General features: G+C 43.7%; 2 protein-coding genes across 2 annotated transcripts; both read right to left on the bottom strand.

Moving 5' to 3' along the window:
- LOC130207970 (ammonium transporter Rh type B-like) lies at positions 1 to 1,458 on the bottom strand. Its single transcript, XM_056436785.1, has one exon. The coding sequence runs from the start codon at positions 1,456 to 1,458 to the stop codon at positions 1 to 3; it is 1,458 nt and encodes a 485-aa protein (XP_056292760.1).
- A 20,188-nt stretch (positions 1,459 to 21,646) lies between these two features.
- On the bottom strand, positions 21,647 to 24,689 carry LOC130208506 (uncharacterized). The gene is made up of 8 exons (XM_056437686.1): positions 24,375 to 24,689; positions 24,144 to 24,290; positions 23,940 to 24,026; positions 23,752 to 23,841; positions 23,510 to 23,660; positions 23,277 to 23,429; positions 23,090 to 23,179; positions 21,647 to 22,994 (listed from the first exon to the last, which is right to left on the bottom strand). The coding sequence occupies exons 1-8, from the start codon at positions 24,436 to 24,438 to the stop codon at positions 22,139 to 22,141; spliced, it is 1,638 nt and encodes a 545-aa protein (XP_056293661.1). The 5' UTR covers positions 24,439 to 24,689; the 3' UTR covers positions 21,647 to 22,138.
- Positions 24,690 to 26,155: the final 1,466 nt, after the last annotated feature.

The following is a 26,155-nucleotide window of genomic DNA, read 5'->3' on the forward strand; positions in this document are numbered from 1 at the left end:
TCAAAACGACTGCCTCTCTGTGTCGACTTTTGTGTTCAATTGTATCTTTTCGTCACAGTTTATGGGGGCTTTGGTCATTCCCACACGCTCAAAGTCAGAGGGCATGTCAAAGAAAAGCTCATCATCAAAGCAGTCCATGTCAGTTGGGGATGCCAAGAAGGGCAGCTTCATGACCCAACCAGTGAATAGCCCACCAACTGCAGCTGCTGCGATGGTGGAGAAGATAGCTGCCACCTGGTAGAGAGCTTGTTCCTTGGCAGTACGACCCAAGCCCGGCTTCAGTCCGGGAATCAGCCTCTGCAGTTCCAGGAGCTTTTGATCTCCCTCAAGTGGAGCACGATGGGAAAAGATCTGGTACATGCTGGGTCCGTAGGTTTCCTCAGTGGCTAGGAGGATGGCACAGATCCCTGCTGTGGATGATATGAAGCCAGTGAGCCCGTGCAGGTTGTGAATACCACACTGGTCTTGGATCCTCATGTGTCGGGCCATAAAGGGGGTAATGTACTTGTATCCAAAGAAACAGGCAGTGCAGCCCATGATGCCCAGGACATATGCAGCTACAGGGGAAATCATCATATCCACAGAAGCCCCAACCGTCACGCCACCTGCCAGAGTCACGTTCTGAATATCAGCCATTGTGAGCTTTCCTCTCTTATTAAACACTGCTGTGAGTGCAAAGGCAGTGATAGTGGATGAGCTTAGACCTAAAAAAGTGTGGAGTACTGCTCTGTGTTGATCGTCACCCTTAAAGGTCAGAGAAGAGTTAAATGAAGGCCAGAACACCCAGAGAAACAAGGTTCCCATTACAGAGAGGATGTCCGAGTGATAACTAGTGATCTCTCTAGGGTGTCCGTTATTCAGGCTCGGGCGGTACAGCACAAATGTTACCCCTAGACCAAAGTAGCAAGCAAATAGGTGAATAAGAATAGTGCCACCTGCATCATTGATTCGAATGTATTTCAATACAGCCCACTCTGTCACAGCAAAGAAAGGGATCTCCAGTAAAGCCATTACCAGTAACTGAACAGGACTTGTCTTCCCGATCACGGCTCCGAAAGAGATGAGAACCACAGCACAGGCAAACTCTGCATTCAGTAGGTTGATCACTCCCAGGTGAATTTGACCATTATAGTAAAACTGGAAGAAACCTTGGATCAGGATCGCCCACTGGATGGAAAATGTAGCTGTAAGAAAGTTGAAGACCATTCCACTGAAGCCATAGAATCGGAAGAAGGCCAGCAGACACCCGAAGCCGAGGAAGATCATCAGCTGCACGTCGACAAAGTAGGGATAGTCCTGGTAAAGAGAGTTCTCCATCGGTTTGGTCTCGTTGTTTTGCAGCTTTGCATTGGAATTATCATCATAAGTGACAAACACAGCATAAAGAACTACCATGACAACTTCTGACACTAGCACAAGCGCCGGCAGGCGCACCCTCAAACTTGTAGATGCATTCATGATGATGTACAGCTCACAGTCGCTCCCCCAGCAACAGTAACACAACTTTATATGTCAATTTTTATCAGATAAGAGCAGTGAGTGAGGATCATAACCCTAATCAGTGGAGACTGTACTTTAATCCTTCGGATTCGTCAAAATTACACACATAAGTTATCTTTAAAGTTAAGTCTCTGAATGCAGATTTCACGAGTATAACTTAAGGTAAATAAAAGATTAATACGGGTACTGTAAATTAATTTGTTAATAATTTGACACAACAAAAGCAAAATGAAGGCTGCATTCAGATAGTAAATGCTGTACACATAGAAGTTGTTGTATTACAGTTTTATTCACAATAATGTTTTCATGTTTATTTTTGCAATGCCTCCAATTGCTATGTTGCTATGTTGCTATGTTGCATTGCTCAAATCCTTACTTGATCAATACCAGTTTTACAAACCAGAGCCAATTAATAATGTTTCAAAACCGTTTTGTCTGCCCGCCAGTTAAACATATTAAATTATTAAAGATTAGGGACTATGCATAGCTGTTGTATCTACACATATAATAACCTACACAATCTGTTGGCATAATAATTCAAGTAGACCTTTTCTATACTTTTCTGGGGAAAGGAACTATGGGAACACATTTTGAAGACAGATTTAAGTAGTAGTATAGGGACATGTATGCGCGTATACGTACGTGCACGCGCGCCACCTCACATGCACTCTCATGCACGCATATATATGTCCCTATTATGCATATTTTTATGAAGAAAAAAAAAATATTTAAATAAAAATTAAAATATATTATTTAAAATATAAAAATATTATCACAAATTAAAAATCTATAAAATAAAATAATTCCCTATAGATAGGAGCTCTTGTTTGTACCATTTAAACATTTATAAAACCCTTCCCTGTGTCTTTAATAATACATACTGTTTATCAATGTGCTGAAATGAATGTAAGTGGGGTCCCGCCCCCCTCAGTACATGCACGACTGTACATACATGCACGAGCGGGGCTTTGCGCACTATAGTGATGCTAATGAGCACATTCTGCTTATGAATAGGTAGGGGAGGGAAGCTAAGGTATGGGGGCGTGTTTGGTGGGATAAAAAGGTATGTCCGGAGGAGTAGGGAACGATGTTATTGGGTGCATACTACTTATGAATAAGGGGAGGGAGGGCTTATACCGATAGGCGTATATATATAGAGAGGGTTTTTGGGGCAAGGGGTCAGTCTCCAACAGTCTGGTCACTGGCGTGTACTTCGTAGTTGGCTCCTATTACTATTGTTACTGCTATTGCTAACTGCTAACTCTCCTGCTGCTGCTGCTGTTTGTGGGAGTGTGTTGGATATCTGCCAGGATTATTTTTCTTCTTTTTTATTTTTATTTTTGATCTATCTTTTTTTTATTTTATTGTTTGTTTTTATTTTTGAGCTATCTACATACAGTCATTATGTCTGACATCGACAACAACAACGACAACACCATCAACAACGATAAAGACAACCCTGCTGGTTCTATAGGTACGTTGGGGTCCTGTAGTCCTAATAATATAGATAAGCCAGCAGGTGTCGCTGCAGCCGTGTATACAGATGTGGATACAGTCATACCGGGGCGGCGTACCTCTGTTGATGGTCCCTGCGTAGATGCTGAGCACCTAGGGGTCTATGGGTATGTTTACAAGGTTACCTATTCTAACGGTACTGTAGGGCTAATGAGTAAACATATGGGGCGTACCAGATCCCAGGGCTACGTGAAGAGCATGTTATTGTCTGTTAGTGACTGGAGACAGTGTCGTTCAGTAATCGGAGAGTCATTTGAGCCGGGTAACCCGTCTGATAGTATGACCACAGCCCACTGGTATAGTGAAACAGGTGCTCAAATATACCATATAGATACAGGACACCTCCACCGATCACCGCTAGGGTTTCTATTTGTTAGCAGTTGTATGAACCGTGAACACCTGTTGGGGTGTAGAGGGGTGACGGGTTATGGTCAGACAACCCACCAGTTCAATAGTATCGAGTATGATAAATGGTTTCAGACCACATTCTTTGTTCAATGGTGTGATTGGCAGGCCATGCAGGGTCTGTTCAGCCAGGTTGACAAAGCGATCAGGGCAGACAGAGTCTATGAGACTTACGGCACTCTTAGAAAACGTCTTGTCTACGATGATGCGCCAATTGGTATGCAAATTGGGGTGTCTGCTATCATGCGGCCACGGATCTGATAAAGTCGACAAGCCCATGTCTTCTAAACGGGGGAAATCAAGGTAGGTTTCAACATGTGTATGTTTTTATATGTTAATGTGTTTAAAATTTGATGCATAATTGACACAAATGTTTTTTATTTTCAGACGCTGAAAACACTGATGCCAACCATTCATGGGCCGATACTGACAATACGGACGCTGAGGTCACCTGCACTGTTGACCCTGTAGCATATTTTATGGCCGGACATGCTATGTCCTTACAGCATCATCAGGACACGTGGGCAGGGCTCCAGACTGCGACCAAATGGTCGCATTTTGCGCCTAAAATTAGACACAGTGCGAGTAAATTTTTCATCAACTCGCGCATGCGCGACCAGTAAATTAGCAGATTTCTTTTTTTTGTTATTAAATATTTTTGTTGTTTACAAACTTGTTCTACACTTCAGCCCACTATAGTTAGCGGTAATGCCTGAATGACTGGTTTGCTAACCGACATTAACTCCAGAAGAAGAAGAAAGGAGACGAAAACCGAAGAAGAAGAAGGCTGGCCTGTGTGTGAGAGGGGGCTAATGTGTGAAAAGAGGCGCACATAGCGGAGGCAACGAGGCGAGGCGCAGAGTGAGAGGTCCACGAGGATCCTCACCACCGGCGTCCCGTCCCGAGTTGAATCTCTGGGTCAACTCAGCCGACTCTCACATGTCTGCCCCTATAGACTGATGTTCACGGTAAACGCATTCGATCTGGAGCGCGAGGTTTTGATAACGTTAGCGGAAGGATTTAAGTGACAACATCCGGTTTTGCAAAGTTAGCGGAAAGAACCACGTGAAACAACATCCGTTTATCAAAATAAGATGTCGACAAATCATACACTAACATATAAAAGTAAACAATGAACTGATGTTGTATCTTTATAGATAGTTTCTGAGATTTAGCTTAAATTATGCTAACATTAAAATGTTTACTGTACCAAGGAAGAGTTTATAAAATTAGTCAGTCTTTTGTATGTTAAGAAAAGTCCTGTATATAGATTTCCCAAGAGTTCCAGGAAATGAATGATGCAGATGTGTTCCATACATATCTGAAATCCTACAATAGCAATCAAACAATTTTAATGTATCAATTAGGAAATTTTTCAAAGTAAAGTTCTAAATGTTTAAAGAAATCGGTAATTTCTTTAATGTTTGAGTTGCTTTATATATGTATTTCCTCATAGTCCTAGGCAATAATGCTACACAATAAATAGAATGCTTCAATCAACACCGTGATCGGTGATTGGTATTATCGGATCGGCAGATACTGATTTCAGTGATCGGTGATCGGCACCAAAACCTGATCGGTGCATCTCTAGAAACCAACAAATGTTTTGATTGGCCACATCGAAGTGCAACATGCACATGCTCAAGGTATGTTTTCTCTTCAAATATGTTTAAACTCAATACAGTAACTTCTGAAGAGTTCTCTGTTGTGAATGTTTTGCAGTTCATGAAGGCAAACAGGCATAAGATTGTATATTGTCAAATTATTTATCAGTAATACAGTAAAATGATGGGAAAACTTTGCAAGTCGATTTATAGTGTGTCAGGGTTTTTCCTGCAGAGAAAATTTGGGCGAGCGCCTAAGCCGTTTTCCCGAGCGCCTATGACAAATCCCGAGCGCCTAAGGCAAAAAAAAGTCTGCGTTGAAAAAACAAAAACCAACTGTGTTCATCAGGTTCATGTCAGCGAATATGTTCTCAATAGTATGTTTCAAGGAGGTGTGCTCACCTGTGTGCGCGTATCACGGCAGAGCGGCCAGCTGCTGATCACGCACTCAATAGCTCGACTGCATGAATAGAAGGTGCGCGCGTAGTGCGCAAAAAAATTGTTTGGGACCACCCAAGACCCATTTTGACCCAGGAAAAAGTGCGCCCCTAAATTTTCTGCTTGCGCCCCTAACATTTTAAGTTAGGAGCGACTGTGCTCCTAGTTAAAAAAGTTAGTCTGGAGCCCTGCACGTGGGAGACCGTTGCAATGAATACCCGAGGGCTTGACATCATAGGTCCTCCCGACTCCCCTAAAAAAGAACACCCGTGTTTCACAGAATGTGTTAAAACGGGTGTTCTACGTCTGCTGTCTACCGCCATACAATACTACAAGGAGAAAAAATGTTACGGTTGTTATACTGCTCATCCCAGTCAGATCCACCACCCCTGCCTATGGCCTATACCAGAAGATTTCTACACTGAGCACTATGAGGAGTTGATGTATACCTTGTGGACCGACGATTTCATACCAACAGTGCAAATGTATGTGGCACTCTATGGTATTGAAACAACGGCTGATCGGGTCCATGGAGCTGCTGCCATGATATGCCATAATCTGCTTACCGTTGATAATGTGACCACTGTGCTTGAAAACATTGATGACCCTATGCCAGCTGCGTATGAGCCCCCAGGGTACAATTGGTCCCGCCGGCTTAAGAAACTACGTGATAGGTGGCTAAGGTCTGTACATAGGCCACCCTATAACCGTTGAGTATGCTATTGTTTCTTCTTATGGTATCAAACATGTGTTTATCCCTATCGACAAATACGATGATGTGGTGTTTATGTACGGGTGGATGCAATAAAACAGTTTGTTACAGATACTGCTGTGATCATTTCTAACAAACATTCATCATGGATAGGACACTACAGACGATTTATTACGATCCAGCTCATCCGGGGGGCTTAGGTAGTGTAGCAAAACTACGTAAACAGGCATTATGTTGTGCACCGACAGATATGCTAGAGAGGTTCATGTCATTTATGTTCGCTTTCTCTCATTCCAGGCTTCCTGATTGTTTTCACCTGTCATCACACCTGTCTCCTATGCTCATCAGTGTCAGCCCCGCCCCTGATTGGTCCCACCTGTGTCTTGTTACCATGCCAGTGTTCCTTGTCAGTTCGTCTGGTCTTTTGCCATGATCAGGTCGGGTTATGTTATGCTCTTGAAAAGTTTTGATCCTCACTTGTTCACTGAAAATAAAGTACTTACAAATACTTTATCTCTGTCTCCCGGGTCGTGTATTGGGTCCTACTTCCTAAGTGTCTGAGGTCGTAACAGCATTATGGACCCAGCCGACAAGAACGCACACGCATCTGTCGGTACAGGGCGTGTGATTTTTCATCACGAGGAAAAACTGGACAAAGTCAGCCGGAAATACAAGAGCTGAGAGGGGGTTCAGGAAGAATTATCTACACAGATGCAACAACTGGTTGCCCAAATGAATAATTTTTCACTCAACAGACTGCTCCTCCATCCACAGCTGAGAATTTGCCTGTCAATACTGTCAGGCTGTTTCCTCCCATTACGGCTGGCTCTTCCGAGATTTTCCGGAGACTCTTTGCAGAGCCTTTCTGGTACAGTGTGATCTGCATTTTCAACACAACCCAGCAGCTTTTATCTGAGCATGGTAAAGTGGCGTTTATTGTGTCTCATTTGGAAGAGCTGCAGCCTGGGCTACTGCAGAATGGTCTAGAGACACCGAACTATGTTACTCATTGGCCGATTTCATAGAGACTATGAGGCGCATTTTGACCACTCATCGCCTGCTAGGAGGCCAGCAGAAGACTGTTTCGCTCAACCGTCAGGTGGTTGATTATGCCATCGAGTTTCGTACAGCAGCAGCGGACAGCGGATGGAATGTTCGGCTCTTCGTGGCGCCTTCATGACAGGACTTTAACCGATAAAGGACCAGCTGGCTCCACTGGAGACACCCGGGATCTTCATCGCTGTAGCCATCCGGATCGATAACCGCTCGAAAGAGAGAGGGCGTCGATGTTATTCCCAGCTTCCAGAATTCGCGGAGGTCGGCGCCGCCAGCGGAGGATTTCCAGCTCATGTTACCGGACCATCAGAGGACTACACTTCGAATGACTCCGGTGAACCCATGCAGCTTGGAAGAACCAGGCTTTCTCTGGAGGAGAGGCAGCGCCCGTCTACGGAGGGTTGCTGTTTCTACTGCGCCCCGCGGTCATCAACTCGCTGTGCCGGGGAAAAGATCGTGCTCACCAGTCAAAGGAGGCGCTGGTGAGCAAGCCTCCTCGACCTGTTACTCAGGTAGACATTTGGATTAACAATCAGACCATTGACCAGGGTGTGTTAATAGACTCAGGGGCTGACGAAAGCCTTATAGACTGGGGCCTAGTCAAACAGCTAAAGATAAAAACTGTCCGTCTATCTCATCCCTTGTTGTTCACAGTTACCCATTGCACTGAGCCCATGATTACTATAAATAAGGACCATACTGAGAGCATGCAATTTCATATTTTGAGTCGAATCAGTACCCGATTATTTTTGAAGATCCACAATCCTCACATAGACTGGCCTTCAGGAAAAGTTAAGGAATGGGGAGAGGATTGTAAGGGCAGGTGTAAACTTTAACCTGTTAATGCACCAACAGACTCTAGTAGGATCATTATAGATCACCCTGACTATCCTGATCTACAGAAGGTACCTTCCTGTTACCATGATTTAAAAGAAGCTTTTAACAAGTCTAAAGCCACCTCCTCACCGAGATTTTGACTGTCCCATTGATCTCGTGCCGGGCCCCCATTCCCAAGGGAGACTTTACTCGATTTCGAGACCTGAGAGAACAGCAATGGATGAATACATCTCCTCTTCACTCAAATCAGGGATTATCCGTCCTTCATCGTCTCCAGGATTCTTTGTGGAAAAGAAAGACGGGTCTCTGAGACGACTACAGTCCACTAAATGACATTACGGTGAAGAACCGCTATCCTCTGCCACTCATGTCATCTGCTTTTGAACTGCTTCAAACGGCCAAGATATTCACCAAGTTGGATTTAAGAAATGCATATCACTTGGTTAGAATAAAACAAGGGATGAGTGGAAGACTGGATTCAACACTCAGAATGGTCACTATGAGTACTTGGTAATGCCTTTTGGACTGTGCAATGCACCGCTGTTTTTCAAGCTTTTGTGAATGAGGTTTTGGGAATTCTTGAATATTTCAGTGTTTGTGTATCTGGATGACATACTGATTTTCTCCCCAGACGCTAAATCTCATGTTAACCATGTTTTGCAGAACCTACTGGATAATCAGCTATATGTCAAGGCAGAGAAGTGCGAGTTCCACACAGAAGAGGTGTCTTTCTTAGGATACATAGTCTCACCTAATCATATCCAAATGGATCCTAGTCAGTGCAGTATCCCAGTGGCCACACCAGACTCCAGGAAAAAGGTTCAGCAGTTCCTAGGATTTGCTAACTTCTATAGGAAGTTTATTAGGAATTTCAGTTCTGTTGCTGCTCCTCTGCATGTTCTGACTTCTCCTAAGGTTCCTTCAAGTGGACCCCCAGGCGGATCTTGCTTTCAAACTTCTCAGAGATAGATTCACATCAGCTCCCATACTCACCATTCCAGATCCCCAGCGCCAGTTTATGGTCGAGGTGGATGCTTCCAATGAGGGAATTGGAGGAGTACTGTCTCAACGTTCTGCAGAAGACAACAAGATGCATCCATGTGCTTACCTGTCGCGGAAGTTGACAACGGCAGAGCGGAATTATGGCGTGGAAACAAGGAATTGTTAGCTGTAAAGCTGCCCTCGAGGAATGGAGACACTGGCTAGAGCAACCGTTTTAGTCTGGACAGATCACAAGAATCTAGAATATATAAGAAAGGCTAAGCGTCTCAACTCCCGTCAGGCCAGGTGGACACTTTTCTTTAGTAGATTCAACTTCACACTCTCTTTTCGCCGGGTCTCAGAATCAAAACCCGATGCTTTGTCTCGTCTTTACGATCCCGAACCACTGCGGTGCGGGAGCCCAAGACCATCCTTCCACTTAACCGGGTGATCGGAGCCTTTTCCTGGCAAGTGGAGTCAGGCGTTAAAGAGGCAAATGTCATGAATCCAGCGGCTATGTCCCAACAATCTGCTGTTTGTTCCTGAGGCTCTTCACTCCAAGGTCATCCACTGGGCTCACTCATCTGCGCTATCGTGCCATCCGTGAGTAGCAAGAACAATGTTCAGGATTCAACAACGTTTCTGGTTGCCATCCATGAAGAAAAATGTGGGTGTGCGTGTAATAAGACCTCATCTCAAGTTAAGATGGGCTTGCTCCAGCCGCTGCCGATTCCCCATCGTCCTTGGTCACACATTTCGATGGATTTTGTGACAGGATTTCCCTCATCCAGAGGCAAGACTACGGTTCTAACAGTGGTTGATCGATTTTCAAAGATGGCTCACTTCATCCCATTGACCAAGCTTCCCTCTGCCAAAGTCACCGCAGAGGTCATGATGAATCACGTGTTCAGGATCCATGGATTCCCTAATGACATTGTTTCCGACAGGGGTCCACAATTCATTTCCGCCTTCTGGAAAGAGTTTTGTCGACTCATAGGTGCCACCGTCAGCCTGTCATCAGGATATCACCCTCAGTCAAATGGACAGTCGGAGCGTCTGAACCAAGAACTAGAGACTACGCTCCGTTGTCTCGTCTCCCGAACCAGACCACCTGGGTGACCACCTCACATGGGTCGAGGTTGCCCACAATACCCTTCCTACGGCCACAGGTCTCTCTCCATTCCATTGTGTCAATGGTTTCCAGCCTCCACTTTTCCCTAACAACGAGGAAGAGGTGAGGTTCCATCGGCACATGCCATGATCAGAGTTTGGGCTGGTGAGTCTCTTCTCCAGTTCAGCTCGGATGAAGGCTGTTATGGACGCTCATCGCAGGGTCGCTCCCTCCTACAGTCCAGGCCAAAGGTTTGGCTCTCTACCAAAGACTTACCACTCCATGTCGCCTCAAAGAAACTGGCTCCGAGATTTGTGGGTCCGTTTCCAGTGTCCAGAGTCATCAACCCGGCGTCGCACGCTTGCAACTCCCAGAACCTTGAGAGTGCACCCAACGTTTCACGTTAGTAAGATCAAGCGGTGTGTGAGAGCACACTTGTTCCCGCCTCAAGCCCCTCCACCGCCCCAGTTCTTTGAAGGGGTGGCGTTTACAAGGTCCGTAAGCTACTGGAGGTCCGTAATAAGACTGGAAGGGTTACGGTCCTGAGGCTAGAAGCTGGATAGCTGCTTCATTTATCGGACAAGACTCTTATCCACGACTTTTACAATCAGCCTGGGCCATCAGGAGTTGGCCCTAGAACAGATATGCTAGAGAGGTTCATGTCATTTATGTTCGCTTTCTCTCATTCCAGGCTTCCTGATTGTTTTCACCTGTCATCACACCTGTCTCCTATGCTCATCAGTGTCAGCCCGCCCTGATTGGTCCCACCTGTGTCTTGTTACCATGTGCTTAAATTCCCTGTCTCCCAGTGTTCCTTGTCAGTCTGCCTGGTCTTTTGCCATGATCAGGTCGGGTTATGTTATGCTCTTGAAAAGTTTTGATCCCTCTTGTTCACTGCCGAACCGAAAAATAAAGTACTTACAAATACTTTATCTCTGTCTCCCGGGTCGTGCAATTGGGTCCTACTTCCTAAGTGTCTGAGGTCGTAACACATTATGCCACAATTATCCAAGGTCAACAATTTTTTATTAGAACAAGATGTTTATACCCTCCATGCCAAAGCGGCTATAAACTTCCCTAGGAATAGGGTCCTGGTGAGGGGTATAGACCACCAGTTTCAGGCCGATCTTGTAGATATGATCGAATATTCAGAGGAAAACGATAAAGTGCGATACCTGTTGATGTGTATAGATGTCTTTTCTAAATATGCCTGGGTGAGATGTCTATCTAACAAATCAGCTGCTTCTGTGACAACCGCCTTTAAAGACATTTTGAACGAGGGACGCATCCCTGTGAAGCTGCAGACAGATGAGGGGACAGAATTTTATAACAAAAAATGTCAGCAGTTAATGGATCAGTATAAAATCAAGCATTTTTCAACATCAAACGAGACAAAGGCTAGCATCATAGAACGTTTTAACAGAACCTTCAAGACCCGCATGTGGAGGTATTTAACGTCTGTTAACTCACGCAGATATGTAGAGGTGGTTCAGGATCTTGTTAAAGCCTATAATAACTCTCATCATAGGTCTATAAATATGACACCAAGCACTGTAGATAAAAACAATGAAAAAATAGTATTCATGCATCTGTACAAGTTGAAGCCTCAGAAACCCCTGGTTTTTAAATTTAGCAAGGGAGATAACGTGAGAATCTCAAAACTCTGTGGGGTGTTTAGGAAAGGTTATAAGCAGACATTCACAGATGAGCATTTCATCATAGAGTGTCTATCCAGGGATCCGCCTGTTTATAAACTAACCGATAGTGCCAACGATCCTGTGAGGGGCACCTTTTACGAGGGAGAACTACACAAGGTCATTATAGGTAAAAACAAGACGTTTAAAATAGAAAGCGTATTGACCAGAAAAAAACATCATGGTAAAAATATGGTGTTTGTAAAGTGGCTAGGGTGGCCCCAGAAGTTTAACATGTGGATCCCTGAAAAAGACATGGTGCCTGTATAGAAAAGGGTAGGGCCCATCGTTCAAAAGGTCACACACTTGAGCACCATTCATCAGACAACATCGGTACAGTATAGCTATGGATAAGAACGGTTTCTATGTTACACTTCCTAGTAACGCTTCCCGCCTGGTATATCCGAATAATAAGATATGGAATTACAGAACCAAATTAGCAAAAACTATCGTCTTAAGCGAGCCACACGAGGTTGGATTGATTGAGATTCAATATCCCAAAATGTGGAACAGCTTCAATGATAGCGACGCCAGCATTCAAATATCCGACGATATAGCAACGGGGGACCGGACTTCTATCGTCATGACAGTGGGCTATTATGAGTCTATAGAGGCGCTGGTTTACGAGTTTAACGTCCGAATCCGTGCCTTAACCAAAAAGCCTTACAAGGAATACATGTACTATGATAGCTTTAAAAATAGGGTCTACATCAGCGGCATGGCAAATAGGGACATTGTCATAAAGGGCCGTCTGGCTGAGATTCTAGGATTCGTTCCTGGAACTGTTTTTCCCACAGATGTGGACCCTCTACACCGAAATTACGCCCCACATGCTGCCGATATTCATGGGGGCTGTTATAACATATATGTATATAGTGATATTGTAGACTATCAACTGGTTGGCGATAGCCATGTACCACTCCTGAGATGTATAAATGTGTCTGACGAGGTGCGACGTATACCCACTCTAACTTTTGACAAGCCACACTACACGTCGCTCTCCAAAAACGTGTTTGATGACATTGAGTTAGCTTTAAAAGACGACCAGAACAGGTATATACCTTTTTTATACGGTAAAGTGATTGTAAAGCTACATTTTAGACCCATAAAACAGTATTTCTAAAACTATTGAATGATGGGTCGAACCCCCTACGTTCGAGACGATGGCCGTTATATGACATACTACATGAATCAGGCTGGTGGGGACCTACCGGGTTTTATAGGGGCTAGTACCCAGTATGGAAACGGATTGGGGGGTATGTTTCAAGTCTTTTCAGAATGGCCATACCTCTTTTAAAAAGAGGATTTAACATCGCTAAACCACACCTAAGGACAGCGGCATCTAATATCATGGGTGATGTTGTCTCGAAAATTACTAAACATACCATGGAGGATAAGCAGGAGGGGCATGGTATGTTAGTGCATATGCGGCGCCCACTGAAACGACCACCAGTGAATAGGGGGCGTTCCCGTACCACAAATAAAAGACGTAAAACAGGTGGTAGAACCAAGAAACCAGTCAAAAAGAAAACAGCAGCCAAACGAAGCAGATCACGGGGAAAACGTGCTCACTTCTCGGCTAAAGACATCTTTTAAAAAGAAAAAAGAAGAAAAAACAACAAGACCTAAGTTAAGAAACTAAGAAGCTATGTCTCTTATACATAAACAATCTGCAGAATGTGTAAAGACCGAGCTGGATCTGTTTACGGTTCCTTACACTCAAACATCCCTCGAGAAATCTACATTTTTAGAAATTCCTCCAGTGTCTGCAATAACGGAGACCGGACCCTTGGAGTTCTACATCTCGTCGAGTGGTGAAGATTATCTTGATTTGAATGATTCATATCTGTCTTTGAGGGTGAAGATTACGAATCCTGATGGGTCTGATTTACCCGCTGCCGCAGATGTAGGATTCATAAACTATCCAGGATGCACCTTATTTTCCCAAGTAGACATCATGCTGGGTGATAGACTCATATCACAATCCTCAAATACTTACCCCTATAGAGGAATAATAGAATGTCTGCTCAACTATAGCAAAGACACTCTGGATACACAATTCAGCCCTGGGTTATTTTGCAAAGACACAGGATCACATATGAATGTGACCACCATACAGGGGGCTAACACAGGTTTATTGGAGCGTGGAAACTACACGGGGGCTAGCCGGACGGTTGAGCTAATAGCCCCGATACACTCTGATCTGTTTTTTCAAGAGAAGTTGTTGCTTAACGGCGTCGATATTTCTCTGAAATTCATACGATCAAAAGATGCATTTGCCCTAATGACAGCAGCGGATACGCTGTACAGAGTTAAGATTGTATCAGCCAGTATTTTTGTGAAAAAGGTTACTGTGGCACCCCCTGTCAGAATGGCTCATAGCCGCGCCCTACAGCACACAAATGCTAAATATGCTCTTGACAGAGTCGCTTTAAAAACTTTTTCCATACCAGCGGGGACAAGAGTATGCAATCAGGAGAATTTATACATGGGTCAACTCCCTAAATTCATGGTATTATGCTTTGTGGACAATGAAGGATACACAGGTAGCTACGCAAGAAACCCTTTTAATTTTGAACACTATGATTTAGAGTATTTGAGCATCTCTGCAGACGGACAGTCACACCCATCAAGACCATTCCAGCCCTCATTCCAATACGGTCTCTACACTAGAGAATATTACCACATGATTCAAACTACAGGGAGGCATTTAAAGGACAGACCGCTGGCCGTCACCCGCAATGATTTTGGGAATGGTTACTCAATGTTCTGCATTAATCTGGAGCCTGACGAAGGATGTTCGGGGAATGTGTCTCTGATTAGAACAGGCAACGTTCGTCTGGAGGCTCGATTCCGTGTACCTCTGCCTAGAACAGTGACGTTGATATGTTATTCAGTGTTTGACTCTGTACTTGAGATATCAAACCAGCGCCAGGTATTGATGGATGCATATTGATGGGTACCTGTTGAAATACGATGAATACCATAGAGTTGACTAGTATAGTCAGAAAATGCATGATTAATGGAACACGTTTTGTGGGGGTCCTGGCCTGTGATCAACTACCTCAGGCAGAATTATACACGTACCCTGCAATGATGATTGTAAACACCCACGCGTCTGACAAACCTGGAGAGCATTGGTTGGCAATTTATATCACAAAACACAATCACGGTTACTTTTTCGATAGCTTTGGGCATGCCCCCGACAGTGTTCGTAAACATCATGTAATGTATTATCAGATACTTTATAAATAAAACATGTGACACCCAGTTATTGCTTAGCCTTTTATTCAGAGTATATGTAATGTATTATCAGATACTTTATAAATAAAACATGTGACACCCAGTTATTGCTTAGCCTTTTATTCAGAGTATATGTAATGTATTATCAGATACTTTATAAATAAAACATGTGACACCCAGTTATTGCTTAGCCTTTTATTCAGAGTATATGATATGTACAATTAATACAGGTAATGAAAAAACGAGGTAGAATAGTTAAAACAAAAACAATTAATACAGGTGATAAAACAACGAGGTAGAGCGGTCAAAATAAAAAATAGAGCAATACATACACTCATGGATATACACACACACATACATACATATATATTATAAAAAGACAGGCACAAATTGTTATACCCGGGTAAAAAGCTTAAAAAGTCACCCAAGGCTTAACAGGTCTGCGTGATCTACCCTTTGAGGTCTTGGGGGTCTTAAAAGGGGTGTCATATTCATCAACACTACGATTATGGGATGTATGTGCCGTGTCCTCATCTGTACTAAAGTTATTTGTGTCATTCATCTTATTTTTGGCTACAAGCTTGCGGACCACAGGATTGGGTATAGCCGATAAGGGTACATTTAAACCGGCGAGTGTTTAAAAAAAACAGCCCATCCCTTTGGTCTAGAGCTGTCTAAGACGTTATGGGAAGCAGTGACACCTCTCACCAAATCATGCAGGTGTGATCCATGAATAATTTGTTTATTAATGATAAGCTCCCCCCTCTCGTTCCACGACACATCGTTTGAGCTGTTTAACGTATCCAGAATACATTCAGCATGTTTTTTGCTGTTTTTAGGCAAATGTTTTATAACACTCCCCAGAACAAGATCCTTTTTAGGTACCATGTCGTAAGTACCCGATTCCTCTTTTGATGCTGTGGGGTTAGCTCCAGCATGATTCTCTCCAGGCGGCAGCGACAGAGTCAAGACGTTCTTCTCGCGTTCACCTTGTCTCACAAAATTCAAGTATCTTTGTAAAATACCCGCATATTTTTTAGCTTTTTCATATACATCCGTGTCCGGTTTTTCTAACACCTCGCTCATGGTTCTATCAAGGTCGTTTTCCACAGACTGTCTTATAGAACCTTGTCGCTGGTCAGGCATAGTGTGCTTTAGAGCGTCCAATTGTTGCTGAGGTACCAGAAACATTTTCTGCGTATGATCCATCTACTTTGCACTCACTGACCACCTCTGATAAGATTAATAATAAAAGGAATAGCCGCCCCCAACAGAGGGAATAAAAAACCGCCTGTCTGATTGAGCTTCTTCTTCTTACTAGTGAGTGAACCCTTCTTTGATGCCACCAGTCTAATAAGCTTCTTCTTCTTCTTTAAGAGATTGTACTGCTTGTCAGTCAAGGGGATATTACCGCTCAAAACATTTAGTGCAATCTCACACAGAGACTTGACAAAATCAGCTCCGGCATTACACACAATGACTCTCCGCACCTTAGGAGGCGATTTATATATCAACTCTAACAGAGCAATATTCCTTTGCATACGCAGAGACATTATCTCTTGTGCTTCTTAGCCATGTACACCACGGGGTGGTCTGACAACACAGATGTTCTGAGTCTTAAGTGTTCGGGTGTCATGGCTTTATAGTCTATGAGTAAATAACCAAAGGGTAGATGTGTCGCATCATTAAATGACTCTAAAAAATGTCGAGTGTTACCAGGAAACATTTGTCGAGCCAGTAACATAATCTGACATTTATCCCTAGGATTCTTAAACAAAATGAGGTAGTTTGTGTTTAAACTAATAGTACGACTAGCCTTTCCCTGAATGAATACATTTTGCACTAAATATATACAGCTTAGGTTTCTGTGATGTACATATTTAGTAAAAACATTTTGAACTTCGAGGCTGTTACAGGCATCATTCATTACATCGTCTATGATTAGTAGATTGTTTTGGGTTATGGGTAACAAGTCATCATCACACAGAGATTCGGGTAATCCGTTTACAAAGGTGATCTTGCGTATCTTCAGTAGTTGGTCATAGAGGCTGCCAACACGAATATATGTATACCACATTGTCAAAACGATGTGAAATAACCCTATCTGCGTTGGCAATAATATCCTTGACAAAAAAAGTCTTTCCACAGTTTGAAGGACCGCTGACTACCAGACTGAAGGGATGTTGAAAACGAGCGTCAAAACCCTGGGTTATATCAGTAGCCATAGGGGAGCGTGGTGTAATCCAGCATCACTCTCCGCTTGTTGTATACAACTCGCACTTTCTTGAAAACTGTCTCATTTCTCAGATGAAAGTGCCTCTTATCCCGCTTGATTGTGTCAGTGGCAGTCATTAGGGGCGGAGCTGGAGCTTGCTGATTGGCTACAAACGAGTGTACCATACCTATTAAAGAAGCCTGTGTGACAACCGCAGCGTTTTTTGCCGTCAAAGACACGCCTTTGCATTTCACAGTGGTCTTGCCCTGTTTCGTTGTGTATGCATAACACTTGGGACCCCCCGAGACAAACTCTGTGATGTAATCCTCCTCAGGGGAGCCACACACGTCACCACTGTTTAGTTCATCGGTTAGATCTCCGAGATAGGGCCCCAGCGGTGGTACAAGGTCTCCAGCCCCAGACGTGAACACAATGCTGTCTGTGTCACAGTACAACACTCTCTCCTGTAGGGTGTCTAACACATCGTACAGCATCAGTCTAGCATGGGCTGTTGTCATAGCCCCTATAAAGACATTTACATCTTTAATGCGAGACCCCCGACTGTCGGCATGTCGCCACTGCACCAACGCTACATCGTCCGATATGAAACAGAACTGACGGACATCAAACTGGTCGCTGAACATCAGTTGGGTGAATCGTGTCGGCTCAGTGATCAGTTCACAGGAAGGCATGTTGTTTCTCATGCTGAAACGACCCCATAAAGAGTTGAGAAGGAGTTTGTTACAACTCCTCATGGCTTTATTGACACAAATCTTGGCTGGATCGAGCTGAATGCCCTCTTTCTCAAAATAGTCCGCCACGTATTTTGCTTTTTCAACATCGGTCTTGACGTGACCAGGATACCCCGATGCCTCCTGCTTGCACTTGAGAAACGTGTTTACATATCCCCTAAACAGGGTGTCTGTCTTGGTGGGGAAGTGCCACACTTCATCAATGTGTACTATCAGGTATCCTTTTTCAAGGGCCTTCTGAAGCTCCAATGACACCCATACGCCAGAGAGTTGTCTCTCTACATCACTGTGTGTACATGCTGTAGACTGGTTCAAATCCTCGGCACATGTCCTGCACAAGGGGAACATGAGTTTTCCATGACATCTGTGGGGGAGGACAGGGTGGAACAAGCCTCTTGGGGGGAGTACCACACATTTTACAAACCCAAAATAGTTATCTATAGAATCAAAGTTCTTGAAGATAATCATAGGGTGTCCTACAGGATAAGGCTTGGTACTCTGTACCATGGGATACAGACTTGTAAAGTCGTAGTATCTGATTTTCTCGTCATTTTCAGCACTGACCTTGTGGTACAGTTTCATGGCATTTGTTCGGCCTCCAAAGAGCGCCTCTCGTGGGTTTAACCGCTCAGGTTTTTTATATGTGGCCATGAATGCCTTCACGGAGGCATTGTGACGTTTTAAGGAGGACCACTCGCACTCCCAAATCACCGTGACACGTACACCATGGTGTCTTTGCAGACTCTGCACTTTGACCTTAAAGGCGTTGTACATTCTACCATAGGTGACCTTGGTAACAGGGTTCACGTCCCCCTGCACATGGCATTTGACACATCCATGATAGAAACACCCTGCAAACTCGTAGCACATCCGCTCCTCAGCATTATAACCATCAACGTAGAAGGGGTCAAATGCTTGCTCGCCATGATTGAGGGCGTGTTTGATGTCGCAGTTGTTTGACCACGACAGGTACTCGAGCCATTGGATGGATGCGTCGGAGAATGTTTTGTTCTGAGGGGTGTATGCCCCATCATACGTCAAAGCGACAGTGTCGCGGGGCAGAAACAGTGTCTTGAACACACCCATACAGGCGGCTGCGAGGGTGGTGTAGCTGAAGGGGTCTAACTCGGTACACTGCATGAAACTACTGCGATAGGTTGTGCAGGCCCTTCTCAATAGTTCAACGTCATTGACACAGTACCGAGCGATCTCCACTTGGAAGTCAAATGTGCCTCCACAAACTGATTTGTACCAGCTCATGAACGTGACCTTGTCACTGTCGATCATTTCATTGTACCCATAGTCAGACGGTTCAGGATATTTTCCGACATAGTTTTCATGTTCGCGAGTGTTAAACCGATGGGGAAAATGTCCCTTGGCTAGGTCGACAAAGCCTAAGGCTTCAGGAGTCCTCGACAGACGCATGGGCAGAAAACTAAAGGAGTCAATCCACCGTTGTTGATAGGCCTGATCAAACATCAAAATGACACGGCTCCCTCTCATAGTTACACTAGGTGTGATACCTTGCTTGACAAAATACTCCAGGAGTATGTAGTTGTCAAAGCCCGACGCATTGTGTGCTATGAATGTGTAGCCTCTGTACTTTGGCATTCGATAACGCCGGACAAAGGCCTCAACACACCTTAAAGTTGTGAAACAAAATCGTTCCCCAGACATTTCCATAGAACACACAAAGTTTGCTTCATGTTTCCCTCCGTGAAACCGTGTCTCGAAATCGAACAGTATATAGTTTGTCTGTGCTACTTTCTTCTCAACAGGTTGAATAAAACAGTTGTGCTCTTTGTCACTCTCCAGTCGGGGCTCCCACAGTGTGTACACTTTGTGTAGCACACGTGTGGGGCTTTTTGGCCAGTCTGTAGAGCGTCCCGCAGTCGTCACAGTGTTTCAAGGTCTTGCAGGGGATATACTTGTGAACTATTTCAGGTTTTTTGTGCTGTTCAAAGCAGAATTTTGAATTACAGAGGCGTTTACAATCACCACATTTCCGCTTTGCCCCGCCCTGGGTCCGACACTCTATGGTGAAACACACATTGCATCTCTGTGAGCAATTGTGATACAATATGGTACTGTATGTTTGATAACAATAGTCGCAAATGTATCTCGCCCCGAAAAAACCCTTCTTGTTTTCGATCAGGTAGTAATGATTATTGTGTAGATATAGCCATACTGTTTGAGGATGTGGAGTGTCTTGGGTCTGAAAACATTCGAGACGTTTACAGCCTGCTCGGTTGTGGAAGACTATGATCTTTACACCCAAAAGTCTTTCAAATTTACCAACGTCTGTGAGTGTGATAGGGTGGTTTATATCAAAACCGGCTGTCTGCTGTATCCGTGTAGCGTAGGTCAGTCTATCAGCCGCTGAGGTCTGGGGGTATTTATAATGTGCTATACACATGGCAAAGCACAGTTGATTGTCCAGGTTACCCGCATGGTAGAGAAACCTGCCTTTTTTAGACAGTATTTCGTCATAGGTCACCCCTCCCAATTTTAGTCGTTCCCCAACACCCCCACTCCGGTTACGGGCTACTGTAACAATCAGTTCCAACGAATCGTCAGATATCGAGTCATCATTGCTCTGCAATACCTTGGATATTAGCTCAAGAAACAAATCCGCATTGTATGCATCATCGGACCGTAATATGGCTTGCACATCACTGGCCAGCGACGGCCCTCGCAATACGACATTCAAAACACTACCTCTAGGAGCTGTATTCACAGCTTGGTCGATAGCCCCACCCACAGCATCACGAATCAAGGAGGGAATCATTTCAATATCATGAAGCCGTATGTTACGAAAATCAACACGCTGGCGTAGCTCAAAAGCATTAAACAATGGTATATCACGGATGGGTAAACTACCCGTAACACTCCCCCCTGCTGACGATGTTGTTGCTGGTGATGACGAAGGTTGCTCAAGCACCCCACCCCCACCCTCTTGTGTGCTGTTTGAGGCATTCTGTACGGGTGTAGACCCTCTTTGAACGCACATAGAGTTTGTAGCTTCATCAATCCCGGGGGAGTCGTGTGTCATATCAGGTGGGGAGTCGTGTGTCATATCAGGTGGGGGTTCGACAATGTTTAACTGCTCATCTATGGACACAGCAACGTCATCACACAATGACCCGTCAATCACACAGTCATTAGGGGTACACCTATTCACATTGGCCAGAGGGCTGGGGTCGTTTTGGGCTAACCATTCATTCATGTCATCCTCAAGAGTTGCCAAAGGATTTGTTTGCGCGTCAATCATTCCATCGTCAGGGACACACCTATTCACATTGGCCTGTGGATTGGGGTCGTTTCGGGCTAACCATTCATTCAAGGCGACTTCAAGAGTTGCCAAAGGATTTATTTGTGCGTCAATCATTCCATCGTCAGGGACACACCTATTCACATTGGCCTGTGGATTGGGGTCGTTTCGAGCTAACCATTCATTCAAGTCATCCTCAAGAGTTGCCAAAGGATTTATTTGGGCGTCAATCATTCCATCGTCAGGGACACACCTATTCACATTGACCTGTGGATTGGGGTCGTTTCGAGATAGCCATTCATTCAAGTCGACTTCAAGAGTTGCCAAAGGATTTATTTGTGTGTGTATAGGGCATGCCAGCTCATCATCATCATCATCATCATCAGTTGTATCTGATAACCTATCAACAGCGAGATCCTGACCACTGATACAGTGTGATGGGCTATAACGACAAACCTTACGTGGTGGCGACATTATGTGAACAAACACAGTTGAAACAAAGAAAAAAACACCGTTGAAACAAAGAAAAAACTACATTAGACAGTTATAGCGTAGTAAAAAAAAAAAAAATGTAAAAATGGAAGCAAAAAAATATATATATATAAAAATAAAACAACTGTGGCTCCCCCCTGTGGAGGTGTATGGTATAACACGGCAGCAGTCTACAGCTGTTCAAACAGGATTGTGTTTTGTGGTTATTAGAGCACAAGTGATGGTGTTGTTGACATTGTATATAAAAATAAAACAACTGTGGCTCCCCCCTGTGGATGTGGATGGTATAACACGGCAGAAGTCTACATCTGTTCAAACAGGATTGTGTTTTGTGGTTATTAGAGCACGAGTGATGGTGTTGTTGACATTGCTTCTGCGGACTAACTGTTGTGCAATTCTGCCGAGAGTTACACCGAGGGTATTTACCACATCGATAGTGGTTTTATTCTCGACACGGTAGTAGGCATACAGACCAACCCCAAGGGCATTGATAGCCTCTAAAAGCTTCGTGCTCACGACGGCCGATGCTTTATCCTCAGCCCTGTGACGGGCAGATAGGGCGGAGCCTAAGGTATTGAGTGATGTGTGTAGTGCACTAATCTCCCTGTGTATGTCGGCAGACAGACCAATACCGTGTGCATTGATGGCCTCTAAAAGTGTAGTGTTAAAGTCGGCCACCGTTTTATCCTCAGACCTGTGACGGTCAGATAGGACGGCTACCAAGTTAATGTGTGATGTGTTTAGCGTACTAATGCCCCCCTGTATGTCGCCAAGCAAACCTCTCAATTCTGTATACTGATTATCGACAACACCTTTGGAACAAACACCCCTCCCATCAAACAGGTGCTCTGGGTAGACGTTGTCTAAAAGATCTTGCACATCGGTTGGTATATCATAGGCATTTAAATATAGATCTTGTGATGCCTGAACCAGTGGTAAATCATAGTCATTTAAACATAGAGCTGTTGATGTATGAACCATAGGTTGTATCACAATCTGTGGGGACGGAGCGTCAAAACCTGAATTTATCACAATGTCATCGACGAGGATGTCGTTGGGTGTATTGTTGATGATGCTGCTGCTGCTGCTGCTGCTGCTGCTGCTGCTGCTGCTGATGTCTGTAGGGTCTGTACGGGTGTGGAATCGGGTAATGGAGGCTTTCACAGATCTGTGGAACAACAACAATAAGTTATTATTATTACATTTTCATTTTGAAAAAAAATAAATAAAAAAAACATGTCAGCAAGATAACTAAAAACACACCTTTTAACGGCTTTCTTGGGGACGGTTTGAATCCACGGCTTTGTCTGTGTAGCAACTGTTGTCGTTGGCTCCTGCGAGGCTTTCACGGATCTGTGGAACAGCAATAATAATAAGTTATATTATTACATTTTCATTTTGAAAAAAAAATATATATAATACAATGTCAACAAGATAACTAAAAACACACCTTTTACGGTTTTGAATACACTGCTTTGTCTGTGTAGCAAGTGTTCTCGTCGTTGGCTCCCTAGGTGTTTGTGTCTCAGAAGAGCATGTATTATCAATGGTCTGCGTTTCGACACATAGTGTAGACGTATCCCTTGATAATGGAATCGCCGCTCTAGGGGTGAAATAGCATATATATTTTATAGACTGTTTATAAACAAATATGACATGTCATTATGTCTACCCATAACAGACCTGTTATTTATCAGCTTCTTCTGCTTCTTCTTCTTTGGCTTTGGTGATGAGAGTGTGTACAATTGAGCACAGCTAAGGGGGTCATCATCTGATGAGGGGGTGTTCCCACACCAGGGGGCTGATGCTAGGTCTGGTCTGCTCTGAAAATCCTCTGAGAAAACACATATCTACATCTCTCTCTATATATATATATATATATATATATATATGGTAGTAATAATAACAATAATACAGTATATTACCTGATAGCTGTGTGCAGTTGTCCTGACTGTATGCCACTGGATGTGTCAATATTTTAACACCAGCATGTCTCAAAGGGGTCTTTAAAGCCTCTGAGAAAACACATATATATCTACATCTCTACATCTCTATATATATATATATATATATATATATATACGGAGGTAATAATACAGGAGCTATATATTACCTGATAGCTGTGCACAGATGTCCTGACTGTATGCAACAGGATGTGTCAATATTTTAACACCAGCAGGTCTCATAGGAGTCTTGAAAGCTGAAGAAATCAACAAGATAATGCCACTTTTTAAATTTTTTTATTTTTGCACCATACTACACAATATTAACGTATGGATAATTAGGCAGCCATCATGTAATTAAAACAAATACTCACCGACAACCCCAGGTATACCAGCTATTGCCGCAGCTAGTTCTGATGCGGAGTCATTGATCGGTGGGGCGGGGTCGAACAGCTGTTGCGCACATGTCTTTGGGGGGGTTGACTTTACGACTGCGGGCGGTCGCCTACGTTTCAGCCTGTCTAAGACAAGATAAATCATACATATAGACCGTAACAAAACGCTATTAGCCCATATCATCATTACTATAATTATTTAATACTCACTACCGGAACATACAGCAGCTGACGGCAGCATATTTTCGACGTTACCAATATTTATATTATCCATGATCTGCTAATTAATAAAAACACAGCGTCAGTGTATGTTTTATACTAAAGAGTGATTGAATATATATTTATATAAAGATGAATTACAATCGAAATATTATACAACAGCATAGGGTCCACGTGTGTCCCTGTAGCCCATGGGGATAGCTGCACGGTGGCTAGCGGCTCTAGACTGATGTGCACCGTCCCAGACACACAGCCAATGCTATGCGGTACCCTCGCTAGCAAGTTCACAATACTATTATACAACAGCACCGGGGCTAACGACACTAGACTGCTGCTCCCCCCGCCATGCGGAACACTATTACAAGCTAAACATTATACAGCAGCCTAGGGACCACGTGTGTTCATATAGCACCGGAGAGGCTAACGGGCCGGAGGTTAACGGCTCTAGACTACTGAGCACGGCACAGAACACGCAACCAGCACCATGCGGAACCATCGCTAGCCAGTACACAACACTATTACAAGCTAAACATTATACACCAGCCTTGGGTCCACGTGTGTTCATATAGCTCCGGAGAGGCTAAAGGGCCGGAGGCTAACGGCTCTAGACTACTGAGCACGGCACTGGACACACAGCCACCACCATGCGGAACCCTCGCTATCAAGTACACAACCATATTACAATCGATATATTATACAACATTTTATCAAACATAACATCACTTACCTTTTTTTTTTTTGGAGAAAAATTATTCTCAAGGAATGGGCTGCGCCAACAGATATAGCGATGTGATCAGCAGACAGATAACGGTAGACTGTTGATGTGAGAGCGATTCACAGACGTACCTTTTTAAGGGACACACCCCATACCTGATCCTCCGCCCCTCCTATTCATAAATAGTATGCACCCAATAAAATCGTTCCCTACTCCTCCGGACATACCTTTTTTTTTCCCCACCAAACACGCCCCCATACCTTAGCTTCCCTCCTCTACCTATTCATAAGCAGAATGTGCTCATTAGCATAGCTACTGTGCCGCTCGTGCATGTATGATATACGAAGCTACATCAGTGCATGTGCTGGGTGACGGTGACACCCTTACATTCATTTCAGCACATTGATAAACACTTTGTATTATTAAAGACACAGGGAAGGGTTTTATAAATGTTTAAATGGTACAAACAAGAGCTCCTATCTATAGGGAATTATTTTATTTTATAGATTTTTAATTTGTGATAATATTTTTATATTTTAAATAATATATTTTAATTTTTATTTAAATAAAAAAAAAAATTCATAAAAAATATGCATAATAGGGACATATATATGCGTGCATGAGAGTGCATGTGAGGTGGCGCGCGTGCACGTACGTATACGCGCATACATGTCCCTATACTACTACTGATTTATTGTTCTTAAAAGTATTCCTGGGTAAGTGCCTGACTTTAAAATTAACCAATTTGGGGAGTGTTAACCAGTTGGCGCATGTTTACCTTCGCATTGAAAATGCAGAAGGTTATGTTTTGATCGCCGTGTATTTATTTATTTATTTGTATGCGTGTTATTCACGTAACAAAAAAAGTTGGAAACCCAATCGCATGAAATTTGGTGGGATGATTGGTTATTATCCGGGGACCATTTGATTAGATTTTGGGATTGATCGGGTCAAAGGTCAAGGTCAAGGTCATGAAAAAGGTCAACATCTTCTTGAATCGCATGTAATTTGGTGGGATGATTGGTTATTATCCGGGGACCATTTGTTTAGATTTTGG

This window comes from Pseudoliparis swirei, chromosome 18, assembly GCF_029220125.1.
Source record: "Pseudoliparis swirei isolate HS2019 ecotype Mariana Trench chromosome 18, NWPU_hadal_v1, whole genome shotgun sequence".
Taxonomy (NCBI): Eukaryota; Metazoa; Chordata; class Actinopteri; order Perciformes; family Liparidae; genus Pseudoliparis; species Pseudoliparis swirei.